Below are 16115 nucleotides of genomic sequence, written 5' to 3' on the forward strand. Positions count from 1 at the left end.
TTAAGGACCCACATCATAAAATAAGTAACCCCGAGCTTACTTCTGTGTTTTATAGTTGATTGTTAAGCCTGAGATGGTGGGAAACAGTAGCTGCAGCCAGGGCAAGGGGCTGTGCACCTAGATCCTACAACACCAAATAGTCTTAATAGCTATATTAAGTACAAAAAAATAATATAGCAAGACTTGTCCAGCCCACTTTTCTAAACTTTTGCTGGAAAAAACCAAGACAGGGTATAAAATAAATTGTAAGAAATAAGTGAGCAAATGAAGTCATGGGATTTTTGGAACGTCCTATCATTATGAATATGGTTAATATTGCTAAAGAACAAAACGACAAAGTAAAACACGGCTGCTGTCATTTCAAATACAGTTTCACAGTTCCACTGCCTCACAGGCTCTCGGTGGTTACTGCTGTTTAAGTCGCACTTAAAACTTTACCTCGTATCCTTTTACGCTGTCTCCTAGAGCTTCAACAATCCCAGAACATTCAAATCCTGGCACCAGGGGTGTCTTAGGAGGGTTGTCAATATTCCCTTGTCGCACCATCAGGTCAATGAAGTTCAAGCCACTGTGAACAGCAAGCATAAAGAGATTCAAAATGAGATCCCCGCCAAACTCTCCTAGGCCATTTTCTTCCCTCCCTCTGCCTTCCCTCTTCTCCCTCCTTTCCACTCCTTTATTTTGTTAAAATCCTTCTTGCCAAAGTGTCCCTAATAGTAATGCCACTTAGCTAGATATCAGCAATAAAACAAAATTCAATTATCTCTGTGCGGATAAGTAATGCTTTCCTGGCAGTGGAGATGGTTGCAGTTCACACTCTAATTCAGCCCTTTATCCTCCCTCAGAGTGTGTTCACTCGTCTTCTGAAAACACATATTGACTAGATAGGTCATTAGACATTCTAGCACTTAATCAAAGGCTTAAAGAATATACTAGGGGATGGTCATAAACAGACAAATGGAAGGCAGCCAGACACTATGGCTACCAGTCAGTCTAATAAACACAAAGTGAAAGGAGACCCAAAGTAAAAGGGCTGGAGACAAACAGCCACCTCTCCTCGATCACCACACATATTTATGCAAGCACTGTGCATAAGCAGGAATCACAATAGTGAATGGAGGCATCAAAAGACCGTATTAGTTCCTACGGGAGGAAGGCAGCTCAGAAAAAGGGACATCAAAAGATGGTCCCAGGCATGTGAGAATATAGAATCTAAGTCATGTCTGGATGAGAGAATTTCCAGGGTATTTTCTGTTAATTCATCACTTTTAAAATGAGGCAGTTATGACAATTCATATGCCTAAGTCGTTGCCATAGGAAATCATATGCTCAATTTCACTGATGCTATCAATGTACCCAATGGCTTTGTGTTTTAGGTCTATTCTTAGAGTTGCGTTTAACTTTATCTGCTAACCGCATGGAGGATCACATCTCGTTGAGAACGCATCTTTTATGGAGGGAATGTAGTTCTTATAAGCTTCTCATTTTCATTAGCCACCATCTAGGGAAACAAACTTTGCCATCCAGCCCAAGGTCTGTCAGCATCTGGCCACGCAAACAACTTGAACTATTTTGAGCACAGTGATGTCTCTTTGAATAAAAACAAAACAAAACAACCATTTTATTCTACCCATCCTTGCTCTCCTTCATTAGTCCATTCATACAGGATGGAGGAAGTAAAAGAGGATGATTTTCCTGAAAGGCAGGTTGAAAAGTCAACAGTGTGTTGAGGTCCTCCTGATCATAAGTGAGCTGAGTTCCCCATCTTGACTCAGATGATGTGTATCTTGTATGGGGGGGGGGCTTTAGAAGGCAACTGTGTGCCTCGTGGCATTTCTTTGTTTCTACAGTACCTAGCCTGCAATGTTTCCACAGTCATACCATCAAGCAGGTGTTCAAACATCCGTGGAACAAAGGAATAGTCACAAGTACAAATTCTTTTTCGAACACCAGCATAAATGAAAACAGTTTTGAAATGGATGTATAGATTTCCCGATTTGTTGGTTAATAATCTTTTCTGTCATTTCTTAACCAGAATGTTTTCCATCAATATGTCCTGTTTCTTAAGGGGCTGGGGAGACAGAGTTCAAATCTCAAGCGTATCACTTCTAACTACACAACCTTGAATAACTCGTTTTCTCTGCCCTCAGTTTCCCCATCTGGAAGGCAAGGATTAGGCAGCACCCACTTCACAGGCTTGTGAAAATTAATGAGGAGTGAAGCCCTGAAACACGGCACCAGCCTCATAGAAACTATTCAAGCAACATTGGGCTTATACTGCTCATTTTTAGTTAAGAAGGCAGGAAGTACGTGGACATGTCAGGAAGGCTCACTCTTCTTTTTAAAATCAAAGAGGGAATGTGCTAAAAACTGCTCCAGAGATGACATGGGACAACGTCAGCAATGGACAAACTTCACTTCTGTGAGAAGGTCCATTGTCCAAAACCTCCCCCCAGAACAATAAAAATAATTTCTGTGTTTCAAATCAAGCACTCCGCTTCACCCCACACACAGTCCAGCTCACTGTTTCTCTTTGCGTGGTAACTTCTGGTTTTCCAAGACCCTGATAGAGAAATTGCAGAAAATAATCACTCAGTCATTCTGAAGACACAGCCACCGCGGGAGAAGACTCCATTCCATGTGCCCTTGATATGACTTAGGAGAGCTGTCTTCAGTCACCTTCAGCATGAAGTGGGGGTGGTGACTGTGAGCTAAGATCCAAGCTACTGCACTCTCAGCGAGAAGGGCTATGGCTGACTGTTTCCATTCAGCGATTCCATCCGGTCATGGGGTGTGCCACTGTTCCCCAGAAGCTAGCACTCCAGTGTCTGTTTTACAGCAGAGGTGACCTATCATCAGGGAACTGTTGCATCTCCCACATCCTCTTGAAATGGTTATGGTTCGAGCTTGTTAGGAGTTTAACTTGTGGTGTGAAGTGTACTGAGTATTTCCATTTTGTTATTTTAAACACCATGATACTCCCATGAATAATGAATTGTGGTGTACGTTTCCAAATGAGGAAATCAGAAACACACAGATTAAGTCAGTATTATCTTTAAAAAAATAAACATGAAAGGATTTGACTTCGTGCATAGTATAAACTGGAGTCCTTACAGAATACAGACATTACATGTACGTGTGGCGTGTGTGTGCATGTGTGTGTATGTGTGCATGTGTAGTATTTTGTGTGTAGTATATGCAGGTGTTTGCATGCCTACACGGAGGCCAGAGAACATTAGGTGGCCACATCTATCACATTCCAATTTATGTCCTTGAGGCAGAGTCTCTCACTGAAGTTGAACCGGGGCTGGCAGCCAGCAAGCCCTGGTAATCCTGCTGTACCTGCCTCCCTTGGTGCTGAGGTCACAGGCATGCATGATGCCATGCCCAGCTTGTTACATTGATTTGAACTCAGGTTCTGGAGCTTGTCGAACAAGTGTTCCTACCCGCTGAGCCACCTCCCCAGCCTTCTGAATATGCTACCTCTTTATGGAAACATCTCCACCCACCATGCTGGGTGACGGTGCGTGTTCATGGGCAACATCTATAACTCCTTATCTCTTCCCACTTCTCAGGAGCTGAGTGTGCCAAAGGGAGCCTAATCCCGAAGAGCGGCCATTCGAAATCCAACTATCATATAACTATCCTTTCTCTAAGAAATAGATTTTAGTTTATTCTTAATCATGTGTATGTGGTTGGTCTGCATGTGAAGATGTTCACCTGAGGAGTCTAGAGGCTTGGGAACCCCCTGAGATTGGAGTTTCAGGCAGTTGTAAGTCACCTGATATGGGTTCCGGGAGTTAAATTGGGGTCCCTCACAGGAGCAGGGTACAATCTTAACTACTGAGTCATCTTCACGTGCCTGGCTGATACCCACGGAGGCCAGAAGAGTGTGTTGAATCCCCTGGGACTGTAGTTACAGATGGTTGTGAGCTAGCATGTGGGTGCTGGGAATCAAACTTGGGTCCTCCAGAAGAGCAGCCGGTGCCTTTAACTGCAGAGTCATCTCTTCAGTCCCAGGAACCATTTTTAATATGAGCAAGTAAATTATCCCCCCAAATAACTGCTCCCTACAAAAGTCAGGAAGTGGAAACATTCTGAAAACGTGATGCCTCGTCATGCCTCCTGGTCTCTGAGTTCCTTTATTATTCATCCATCTTCCTCCTGGAATCTCTTTACTTGAATCTCCTGTGTATGGTGCTGGTATCATATAACCAAAAAACACAAGCTAAGCAAGCACTATCACCAACCACCCATTGTAACATTAATTTTTTAAGACAAAGCAATACTGTTTAGAAATACAAAAACAAAAGTCACAGAGTGAAGCCTGCTGACCTCAATTTCATTATACTTAGTGCTTTTATTTTTTCCATGGTTACAAAAGCAAAACAAAACAGGGGCCCATCAAGCCATGCAGCTTCACAGTTACGGTTTTCAGTTCTCTCTGGGATAACGTGATTTTTACCTGGACCCTCATGGGGGAGAATTGCTGATGATTAGGTGTAATCACCCAAGTATACTTGGGGCCAAGGATGGTGATGGAAATACTGTCTAGATGCTTCTAATACTGAATGTTTTTCTTAATGGAAGAACAACTTATTCTGGCTTTCAGTTTGTGGGTATAGGCAGACAATCACCACCTGGAAAGCACAGTAGAGTTTGTGGATGTGCAAGCATGTGGCAGGAACTCCTCACATCTCTCAGTTAAGTTGTATACTACAACTTTTCAAGCATTTGAAATCATTGCAAAATGTGGTTGAAAGGACTTAATGATCCTATTTTTAAAAAACGTGTAATTTTAACATATATACCCTTATTTTTTCCTTCCATACTAAATTATTAGTCAAAACTTAAGTATAAGGGGCTATTCTTGATACAGAAAATCCAGAAGGACTGAAGGCAGTAATGTGAGGAAAATATCCTGAAAAAAACTGTAATCATAAGAAGAGGGTTCTAATGTCACAACAGGAAATTGCGGGACATTTGGGGACATTCCTTTTAAATAATATTACCTTATTATACTTAACTTAGAATAGCGTGATTTACAATATGTTTTCATGAAAGCCTCTTTAAACTTTATAACACCTCCAACAAAAACAGAATAGGCAAATATTATTTTCCCCATCATATAGATACACATGCTAAGAATCGTATGAAAATACTGAGCTGCCAAAGGCAGCACATGGCACGTGTGGCAGATCTGAGACTTAACAAAGGCCTTCAGGCTCCTTTCTTATTTCATAACCCAAGACACTGTGAAATGCAAGATAAACCAAGTGTAAATAAAAATCAATGCTCTCAGATTCAAAGGCAGGAAGACAAAGGGGAAATTTTGGCAACTGGGTGTATTTAAGCACATAGATTCTATCCATTTCATTCCATGGTCTTTGAACCATCACTGAGTCCTCTGAAGCCATCCACATCTCTCATGCTGTTCTCCTGATGGATCATTGTTCTGTGGTTTCCACTTAAAATAATATTAGAATTAATTCCCAGGGAGACAGGGAGAGACACTCATGGTCATGAGTTTATAAAAGGAGCTAGTCCTTCTTGGCTTCTATCATTTCCCCTCCTTATTTAGTGAGGCATGTCACATGGGAGGCCACTGGAGAGGCAGCAAGAGAAGTCACACTGTCTTCATCATGTGGTCTGCATCAACAAACATTGCTCCCAGAATGAAGATGCTACCTGTGAATACTAAGGTAGGGACCATTTTAATCATCCTGTACAAAAGGAAAGTGAGGCCATGAGAGAATCCAGTATCCCATCCTCGGCCATATCATAGGACCTGAACAAGCATGCACTTTCTTTCTTTCTTTTGTTTTTTTTTGTTTGTTTGTTTTTTGTTTTTTGTTTTTTTATGACTTCAGAGCTTAAGTTTTTGACAGCTAAATCAGCATCGTATTATTTACAAACCACAGGAGACTGCTGCACACCCTCATCGCTTGTCATTTGGGATATGCTAATTTTTCATATGCTAACAATCTTAACAAAGATACAAACCGTTCCCCAAAAGACACTACTAAGTAAATGATGAACCAGTCAGCCGAGTTACGGTTTATTATTTCTCCAGTTTGAAAGTGTTGGCATTAAGAAGGAATTTTAGGGCTTTTGCCAGGTAGTCAGTAACCTCAAACCTGAGCGTGGGGTCAAAACAATGTTAGATCATTAAGCAATGACTATGGTGACAACCTTCCTTCAACCTGCATTTACCTGGATCCAGATCACAAAATCTCCACCCTATATTCTTAAAGCTTGGCCTGCCATTGGTCCAGTTATGCTCTTTAGTCAGATCACTAAAGGAATCACCCTCAGAACCCAGTGTGTTATTACAGAAGGACTATTGTTGAGCACTTCATTTGCTATAATATAGACTTGTTATATGAAGATGCAATTCTTTCCCTTTCAATTATAATACAAGAAGAGTAGGTTGTTTTAATCTTTGAGACTTGAGATAGTGTACGAACTGGTTGGGGTTTGTTGCTATTCCCACCCCCGCCCCCAAGTTGGACAGTTGGATGCCCTGTGACATTTATTCCCTAAGTTATCTTTCTGGGAGGGTGTGTGTGTGTGTGTGTGTGTGTGTGCAAATATGCTTGCATGTGTGTGAGCACAATGTATACATATAGAGGCCCGATGTTGATATTGTGTATTTCCCTCGTTCACGTCCCACTTTTTCTGCTGAGACAGGTTCTCTCGCTCAACTTGAAGCTCGCCAACTCAGCTAGCCTGGCTAGTCAGCCTGCGCCGAGATCTCTTGTCTTTGTCTCCTGCATGTGCTGACATTAGAGGACCACCATGCCCACCCAGGGTTCATGTGGATGCTGTGGATCCCAGCTCAGGCTCCCTGATTGTGCAAATGCTTTATCCACTGAGCTGTCTCCCTGGCCTTGATTCTGGTGCTTGTCTTCAAAGCTCCACCTCATCTTAACTTCCGAATCTTAGAAATTTCTATTTGAAAATCTTATAATCTTTTACAGTTACTTACACATTCATTTCTTTGTGTGTGAAGGTGCAAATGTGTGTCATGGTGAATGTGTGTATGTGTGTATAAGTGTCTGTGTGCGCTCTAGTAATCAGAGATCAGTAGTCAGTCTTGGTACACTCAGGGGTACTTGAGTGTTGGTACTCAGTCTTGGTACTCAGTACTCAGTCTTGGTACTCAGGGGTTTTCTACTTATTTTTTGAGACAGAATTTCTCTCTGGTACTGAGACTCACCATTCAGCTAGGTTGGTCCAATAGTAAGTATCAGGGATCTTCCTGTCCCTACCTCCCCAAGGCTGGAATTACAAGCACTTGCCACCAAGCCTGGTTTCTTATATAAGGACTAGGAATCAAACTCAGGTCCTCACGCTTGCATTGCAAACACTTTATCAACTGAGCTCTTTTCCCTGCCCTGGTTTCAATATTTTATTGTGTATTAGAATTCCCATGAAGGGTAGTTAAAGTAGATTTTGGTCCCTACCTGTGACTCGAGATGTTAAGTTTCCAAGCTACGCTGCCAGGCTGTGGACAATGCTTAGAGAAGGACCAGCACATCTTCTTGAGCTAATCCAAGTCCTTTTTGGAATGAGCTAGGGTAAGAATTACTAGATGGTCATTAAATATGAAAATAAAAAGTGGTGTTGAGGAGAGTTGAGGTTTCTGGCCCTCGTCCGGAAGATTATATTTGGCCTTGTTAACCGTAGTCTTATTAGATTAGCTTCATTTGTCTAATTTGTCTCTTTTTGGATCCCAATTCTTTGAACCGAAACCTTGGCCTGCCTTCATGAACTTCTGTTCTCTGAACATGTTGTCACCAAGCCATTGCTATCCATAACAAATATCAGATAGGTTGTCACATTCCTGCTAATGATATTTATAAAAAAGCCAACGAGTAAGGCTGTGGTGGAAATGTAAAATATAAGTTGTAGCTGAAAGATCTTTAATTCATGGTTTCTTAGGATTTTATGAAATATTTTCAAGACCTCTTGAGCTCCTGTACAGTAGTATTCATGAGGAGTGTGAGATCTCCTTGGCTGGTAGCAGTCAGTCCCCTCTCTCACTGTAGCATTGTTGAGTACCCCAAATTCAGTATCTTTTGAATACATGTCAAGAGCCCTTCAAGTCTTTTCTCCCTGTAAGCATGACTCTTCTGTCCTGGCTGAGAGGGTCAGGGATAGAATTTGAAAAATGGGCACATTTGAATGTTTGCTTCCTGGCTAATGCTGCTAATCAGAGGGCTGTAGAACTTCTAGGATAAAGGACAGAAGGTGGTAAATACAGAAACAAGGACAGACCCTTATTCTTTCTGTTCCCTGGTTTGTTACAATGTAAACAGCCTGTCTCATGCACACCAAACCGTTAACTAAGCTGTTCTGCCATGCCTTTCTTGCCATGTTGAATGGAAATGCTCTAGTTAAAAAGAATTTCTGAGCCGGGAGTGGTGGCACACACCTGTCATCCCAACACCTGGAGAGGCAGAGGTGGGCAGATTCAAGGCTAGCCCTCTCCACAAAGTGAGTCAAGGACAGCCAGGACTACACAGAGAAACCTTGTCTCGAAAAAAAATTCTGTCAGAGATCATAGTCACATACTGTTGTGAAAGTAAACACTGTAGGCAATCCTCATTGCTGTAAGGGTTGCAAAGCACCACTGTGAGAACTATTGTCAGCTCTTCCCAGGAAGAGGAATGTTCAAGAAGGGATGGGCTCTTCTGACTTCTCTGAAGACGGAACCCAAGGAGGAAATCAATTGATTCATGGGTAATGAATATGATAGATCACATTTATGAGGCACTTACTGCATCCAAGGCCAAGTGGTTTATCCATACGGTATCATTTGTGTTACACAACACCCATAAATAATGCTAAGAGATAATATTATCCCAATTTTACAGAGAACAAAATGAAGGCATGGTGAGGTTCATAATACCAAGATGGGAGTGATACAAATCCAGAACCCCCCTAATTACTTCCTTTGGAACATAGCACCCAGCATTCCAAGTCATGGAGATTAGTCCCCACCTTCAGCATGTGAGCACTGGGTGTTTACAAAGCAGTATGCTAGGTCTGGAGTTAACACATTCAGAATTGTCACAGGAACATTCTTAAAGTTCACTATGGTGTGATGAAATGAGCACTTTCGTAGGACATAATAGCAGACCATTCATATGGCCACCAAACATATGCTGAGACAGAAGTAGCTAGGAGGTCAAAATGTTGACCCTCTGGCATCACTGAAGATCTTTTTAAACCCTCCACTTTAATTTTCTCCCTCTGGCATGAGTCAGTGGCTTGACCTCCTTGGGGATTAGGCCATGGCATTGGTGTGGATCTAATGGTGACAGTGCTTGCTCTACAGAACTGGTCTCACACAGCAAGTGCACCATAAGTGTGAGCCTCTGCTATCACCCCATTCTCATAACACAAAGAGGGCATCAAAGGTCAAATTCACGGGGGGAACAGACTCCAAGACTGAAGTTTTCATGCATCCTAATAGTAGGTGATGTGATGGAAGTTTTGGTCTTTTTGTAAACTCGGTTATGTTATGTAAATATCTTTTTTTTTTAATCCCATGTGGGATTTTAGTTGGGCTATAGTTTGTACACACCTGCTAATTGTCTCATGGGGGGCATGGCTTTTGCCAGCTGGTAACAGCCTTCCACGTGTTACCTGGAGACGTGTATGGTCTAGGACTCCGAGAGTATAAATAGGAGAGCCCAGAAAGAGAAGGGGTGGTGTTTGGTGTTGATGTGTGGCTTGTAACAGGTAGCAGTTTGGAGAGGTGACATGGTGGTTTGGAGCAAACAGACGGAGAGAAATGCTGTGGGGTACAGTGGCATGGAGGAGACTGCTAGATGTTTGTATGGCTAACAAAGATTCGTATAGAGCCCTAAAAGAGCCACTGACCATCAACAGCCAGGAGGAGTAAAGGGGCCTCTCTCCCCACTAACCTTCTTTCTCCTACATAGCGTTGGGAGGTAGGAAGGAAGGTTGAGGCCTGAACACCCCCAAATAAAGTGGAGTTTAAAATGAGTGCTACAACGTGCTCTAGGGAGCAATGGTTGGATCACTGTGAAGGAAGGTGGACTGGGCAGAGATGCTGATTGCCAATGTACCACTACAGACATCTCTGAAAGCATAAAAACCACTGTCCTTTTAGCAAGTATTAGTCAAGACAAGGGGAATTGGCTTTGTGCTGAGTGGTCATGGGTTGAGAGCTTCAGATAGAAAGACAGAGACAGAGAGACAGAGACAGACAGGGAGAGAGGAAGAGAGGGGGAGATCTTGGACAAGGGGGCTCCTTTTGGCTCAAATTAATTCTTTAGAAGGAAATGGGCTATAAGCTGCCAGTAGCCATTTCTCTCAGCAGCAGATTAATAAAGCCTGGGGTTCTAAACTAACATCCTGGTGACATGGCAGTTTCCACTACAAGAGCGGTGGTGCAAAGCCCACTTCAAGGATTTCATTCCCTCATGCTCTTGGGGTAGTTGCTACCTGTAAATATGTAAGGGCTCTTTTGTGGACCCCAAGAAGGAAAGATTTACATGTTCTAATGACTAATTATATAAAACCCGAAATTAGAATGAGGCCATTAATTAAGGATGTGAAGTAGTAAGAGGAAAGGAAAATCTTGAATTAAAGAGATCAAAGAACAAAGAAAGGGGCAGAGACTGAGGACAAAGAAAACAGAAAGGGCTTGGCATGCCTTTTAGTACCACCAAAATACTTACAAGATTTACATATTTCTTGGAGTAAAAGTCAGTATTAAATTATAGTCAAGTATGTTCTTTATGTCTGTGGGAAGCTGAGATCTCAGAATCCTGCAGAGCATGTGGCATCAAGAAAAACACCTTCAGATTCCAAGTGAAATTTAACACCCAATGGACACCAAGGACCCCAGGAGCTGGGACAGCCTCTACCAATTCTGAGAGGGACCAAGCAGATCTGACACGAGGCTCTGACCAAGCAAAAACAGCCAGAGAAAGTGAGGCACTCATTATTCTGGTCTAGTCTTACTGATACTATGCTCATCAAAGCACTTAACTCCAATCCAGGTAGGGTCAAAGAAGCAAATGTTTGATTCATTTTATTTCTTAAGAACCGTCGGTTTTGGTATCTGTTTGTTACTCCCAGCTGGTAGCATGAGCATGCCCAGGAAAATAGATATTGATTGATCTCAGAAAAATCTTGTTCATATTTTTTTTCTTCGCTTTTTTAAAGCACCTGTTTTGATATCTCAAAACTGTGAAAATCATTGCTCTTGGAGGGAAAATTATGTGCAGAGCAAGGACCTCTTGTATGCTAATCCCAAAGAATATCTTACATTAGGACGAGCAGAACTGTCCTGAGTGAGTCACAGCATGGAGAAGGCCCATGTTCAATCAGTGGCTGGTAACCCAGTCCACTTCTTCCTACTTTTCTTGACCATAGTCCCCTTGGGGTGTGGCTCCACAAAGCTCTTCCTACCCTCTCTAAACACAGTTGTTAAGTAAACAAGCTTTTACATCCATATGATAAATAAGGAATTTCCTGACCCATCTGATGTTTTTGCACAGCCTACAATTTCCCTACTAAGTAAATGATGGGCTTGTTGCCCCACCCAGATCACTTTCTCTATAACATGAACTGTGATGATGGATGCTAGGATATAGCTGTATGAGTTCTTTATTGCTACTGTGTCTGAGAAAGGAAATATATTCACATCATCTCTCTAAATTAGTATTCAAGACACACTTCAGTAGTATTTTCACCATGTAATAAAATAGCCAAAGAGACATATTGAGAATGTAAATATCCAGAACCAGTTTTCAACAGAAACAGAAAAGCGTGGCACAAATAAGCTCTTTTCAAAGCCAAGACTAACACTTCTTTGATTTGGGGAGGGGGGCTTGGAGATATCTGCTCAGCCCCTGGGAGAGGCAGGAGGTTTTCATTTCTGTGATGGTTGCTGAAAAGGTTAACATCTCTACGTTCCATGTTGTATTCTGACCAAGGCATGAGCTCCAAAGAGGGTTCTTGGCAGCAGTCGGTTGCATAGAACAATCATTCGCATCCAATTTAGATTCAACAGACCCTCTGTGTTTTGGGGGTTGGCTAGGCAATGATGTTACAAAACTGACGGTGACATCTGTGCTTCCCGGGAGTTCAGAGCTCAGCAAATAAATGACTGCACACTGTGACAATTCCACCAGAGGCTGCAATACAAGGGTCACCGCTAACATGGAGGACGTAGCTCACTGGGACTGGGAGCTTCTTAAGCGAAAGGATGGAATGGGCATGCCCATTCCTCAAACCCTCCAGCTCTAGACCACCTCTCCGTGGAGACGGCAGCAGTTCAGAGTGACCCCAGCTTCACCTCTCCATAAAGCCACAGAGGGCACAGGGGTTCCAAACAGAAACAGTCTCTTGCTGCTGTTACCGGACAGTTATTTCCCAGGACATTGTTGCTGATTCATAAGAGGTACAGGAAAGCTATTGTTTCAGTAGGACAAATGGAGAGAGGCAAAGAACAGCACAGTTATGTCTACGCCATGCTAGGATGACACTTTTATGGTTGATGTGACCAAATGCCTGGCATGGTTTAGAAGAAGGGACGTTACAGTTTGGCTCACGTTTGTGGGCAGTGCAGTCCCTAGTGTGTTATGATACAGGTTAGCATGGTGGTGGGAGCATGAAAGAGAAAGCTGCTCACTTCCTGGCATACAGGAAGCAGGGCAGCAAGGAAGTAGGGACTAAGAACATAATGTTCAAGATACCTATTTTTCTCTATCTAGGTCCCACCCGTTAGAGCTTCCAGAACTTCCTAAATTAGGGTTCAACAAATGAGCCTGTATGTGTGTGTATGTATGTGTATGCGTGCGGGGGGGGGGATGTATTTCAAATTCAAACCAAAGCACGAAGGAATTGAATTTCAAATGTTGTTTCATTAATATTTAAGTGTCGTTAGGTTAAAAAGGAGACAGTAGCAGGATCATGATGCTCCTGCCTTCCCCATGGATAATTTACAACTCTAGGAGTCTGCCTTTCAAAAATGCTTAGCACAGGTCACATCAAAGGCTGGAAAACAATGCTTCTTCGACTGGAGACTCAAATAGGAAAACATCTGAGAGTTTTGAGCTTTCCCTTTTCCTTTCGTCCTTTTTATCCCCCAGCTCTGCTTGGCTGGTAGCCTGAGCTGTACACGGGTATAATGGGGAGGAGGAGAACCAAGCAAATCGAAGGTTTGCTGGATCGAAGTGCTTTGAAAAGAGCAAGGATTTACCCCTGGAAAGTGGAAGGTAGAAGGAGAGCAAGGATAAACAGAAAGGACCAGAGAGTGAGGGCAGAGTTTAAAATCTGGGAGAGGGATCAGGGAGCTGGCTGAGGTGGTGAAAGGCTTGCCACACAAGCATGAGTGCCTTAGATCTGATCCCAAGCACCCACGTGGAGAGCTGTGCACACAGATATCCTGTCTTAACACAGCACCAGGGAGGCAGACACCAGGGTCCTGAGGCTTTCTGGTTAGGCAGTCTAGCTAAACTGGGGAGCACTAGCCTCAATAAGGACTGTGTCTCAAAGTAAATAACAAATGAATGAATGCATTCATGCATAAATTTGGTGAAGAGTAGAAGAGGAAGACGCTGAATGAATTTCTGGTATCCTTGAGCATTCATGGAAACACACAGGAGAGAGAGGGGTGGGAGAGAAGAAGGAAGAAGAGGAGGAGGTGGAGGGGGAGTGTGAAGAGAGCAGAGATAACCTGAAGAAAGCAGGAGGCATTTGGGGATGTCAGCAGGAAAACACTATTTTCAAGACCTTTCTCTGTTGCTCCAGTGAATCCAGCTTTCTTGTTTTCTAGAGGATGCTGGATTGACATGGCTTTTCAGTTATGGTAGGAGCTTGATATCCTCTCGGGAGGGAGAGAGCAAGCCCAGCTATGCTGAAGAAAGGAAAAGAAAGACTGTGACTGAGAAGGGAAGAACAAATTCCACAAGGAAGGAGCCAGGTGCTGCTGGCTCAATGCACAAGCCTTTCAGCTGGAGGAGGCAGAAGAAGGACAATGACCTTTGCTGTCTCCTCACATCTCCCTGAGGTGCTGGCTGTTCCTCTGGTCAGACCAAGAAGGCCCTCAGAACTGAAGCTGCTGTTTTGGGAAGTGGGAGGGGTGCACGAAGCATCTCCAGTTCTGACTGCACGGTTGAGTCAGAGTGTATGACAAAACCCCCAAACGGAACAATTTTTGTGAGTTTTGCTGGGAGGATAAAAAGAATCCAATTACAAAATCACTCAGACCAATCATAGGAATGGTGGGCTTAATAGCTCTCCATTAGCTGACTGAACTAAGATAGCACAGATAAATGAAAAAGCAATTCTCTTTGATCCCAGGCAAGGCTTGCTTCTCTTCTCCCACCAAAGAGGAAAGAGGGAGCTATGGAGAATGTAGTGAGAGAGTCTCACGAGAGCCCACAAAAATTTCAGGACACAAACTATCTGCATGGGGTGGGGCACAGCCCATTGTGCATCAATTTCCGTTAAAACAAACAAACAAAACAGCTGTGTCTTCTGAAAACAAAACCAAAACCAAACACCTTGAAGAAAAAATAGGTCGGAGAATCTAGGCTTGGATGAAGACAACTATGATGTATCAATGTTATGTTTGCTACCAATCCAGCTGTTTCCCCACTCCAGGGGCTCAAGTCTAGGACAGGGCAATAAATCACAGGAACATAAAGAGGGATAGAACGGATCCTGGAAATAGACGTATCCTGGCTCAAATCTAAGCTCTGGGTGATTATTATCTATTTATTTTGTAGTGTTGAGTTTCAAACTCAAGGCCTTGTACATGCTGAGCAAGCATTCTACCACTGACCCAAGCTACATCCATAGTTCAGATCTTGAGCAAATTCTGATCCCAGTTCTTCATCTGGTGTCATAGAGATAGCTACAGAATGTTTAGAATAGTGTCTGTAACACAAAGGAAGGATTCAATGAGGGTTATTATGATATGAATAATATATAATAATATAGATAATATATGAGTAATATAAAGGAAATGATGATAGCATCCTTATATTATTTTCAAATGGTAAGAATATGACTCTAGCCGGAGCGGACACAAAATAGGTGTATAATCTGGATGCTTCAGCGGCGATGGGGGCAGAAGAGGGTGACAGGAAAGGGTCATAATTAAAAGGGCAAAACAGGAGAACTGTATTCTGAGCATCCATACAAGATCCCATAGGAAACACCTCCAAGTATCTGAAGAGGAAAGGGAGTTGGGGGCTGATGCGTACAGAGGAAGATGGGAACAGAGTCATGAAAATGCTTTCCAAATTCTGTTGCTGATACACAGGCTTTGAGGGATGTCTGAGTGAGTGCTTCAGGAATAACGGTTATCAGAGGCAGCCCGGGGGTTTTCTCAGACAGCCCTGGCCTGCAGCACTTGGTGGAGCCAGAGGTCAATAGGGAGAAAATTGCAGAGCATCCTGAGAGGTCAGCCCGTATTTCTCAGCCCAGAGAAGGTAGTTATTAGAGAGCAGGGAAGTAACTGCAGGTTCCACGATAACATGGTGTGTTAAGAAGAAATTAAACTCCCTGAAAACATACTTCCACCGGGAGTTCATTCAGGACTTACTCAAAGACCCACCAGCTGCAGGTCTTGGGAGAGAGGACTCTTCCTGCTGGGGAAAAATGGGAGATAGACCCAGGTGTGTTCTGATGAGGCAGGGAGACTTAAAGCTGCCTCCATCTTGAGTGCCCACTAGGTATGTTACAGTGACCTTATTTGTCACCTTCGGAGTCAGTCATTTATTTATCTATCCTGTGAAAACTTACTGAATGTCTACATTGACCAAGTCCATACTTTGGTATATAATCATTAATTGGTAATCTTAGAATTTCCAAGATTACTAAAGAGGTATGAAAGACTTTAGTCTATATTATTTAATAGCTATGAAATAAGAAATGGAAGATCCTAAAAGGGATAAACAGGTCTACCATTCCAGTCCTCTCTGCTCTTCAGCCTTTTCTGGGTGGAGGGTCTCTCCTAGCTGGGCATGAACCTGCGATCCCAACACTCAGGAAGTTAAGGACTGTGAGTCTGAAGCCAGGCTACGCCACAGAGAGAGTCTAAGGCCAGTCCATGCAGCTTA

The 16115-nt window shown here is 42.9% G+C and overlaps 1 protein-coding gene across 1 annotated transcript in view; it reads right to left on the bottom strand.

Annotated features, from left to right (window-relative positions):
• Nucleotides 1-16115, bottom strand: part of Vat1l (vesicle amine transport 1 like) — a 167871-nt gene that overhangs the window by 140868 nt on the left and 10888 nt on the right. Inside the window, exon 2 of the mRNA XM_021632097.2 lies at nucleotides 439-568. Within this exon, the coding sequence (XP_021487772.1) occupies nucleotides 439-568 (130 nt within the window). The remainder of the gene's footprint in view (nucleotides 1-438; nucleotides 569-16115) is intronic.

The sequence above is a fragment of the Meriones unguiculatus genome, chromosome 10, assembly GCF_030254825.1.
Source record: "Meriones unguiculatus strain TT.TT164.6M chromosome 10, Bangor_MerUng_6.1, whole genome shotgun sequence".
In the NCBI taxonomy this organism is placed as follows: domain Eukaryota; kingdom Metazoa; phylum Chordata; class Mammalia; order Rodentia; family Muridae; genus Meriones; species Meriones unguiculatus.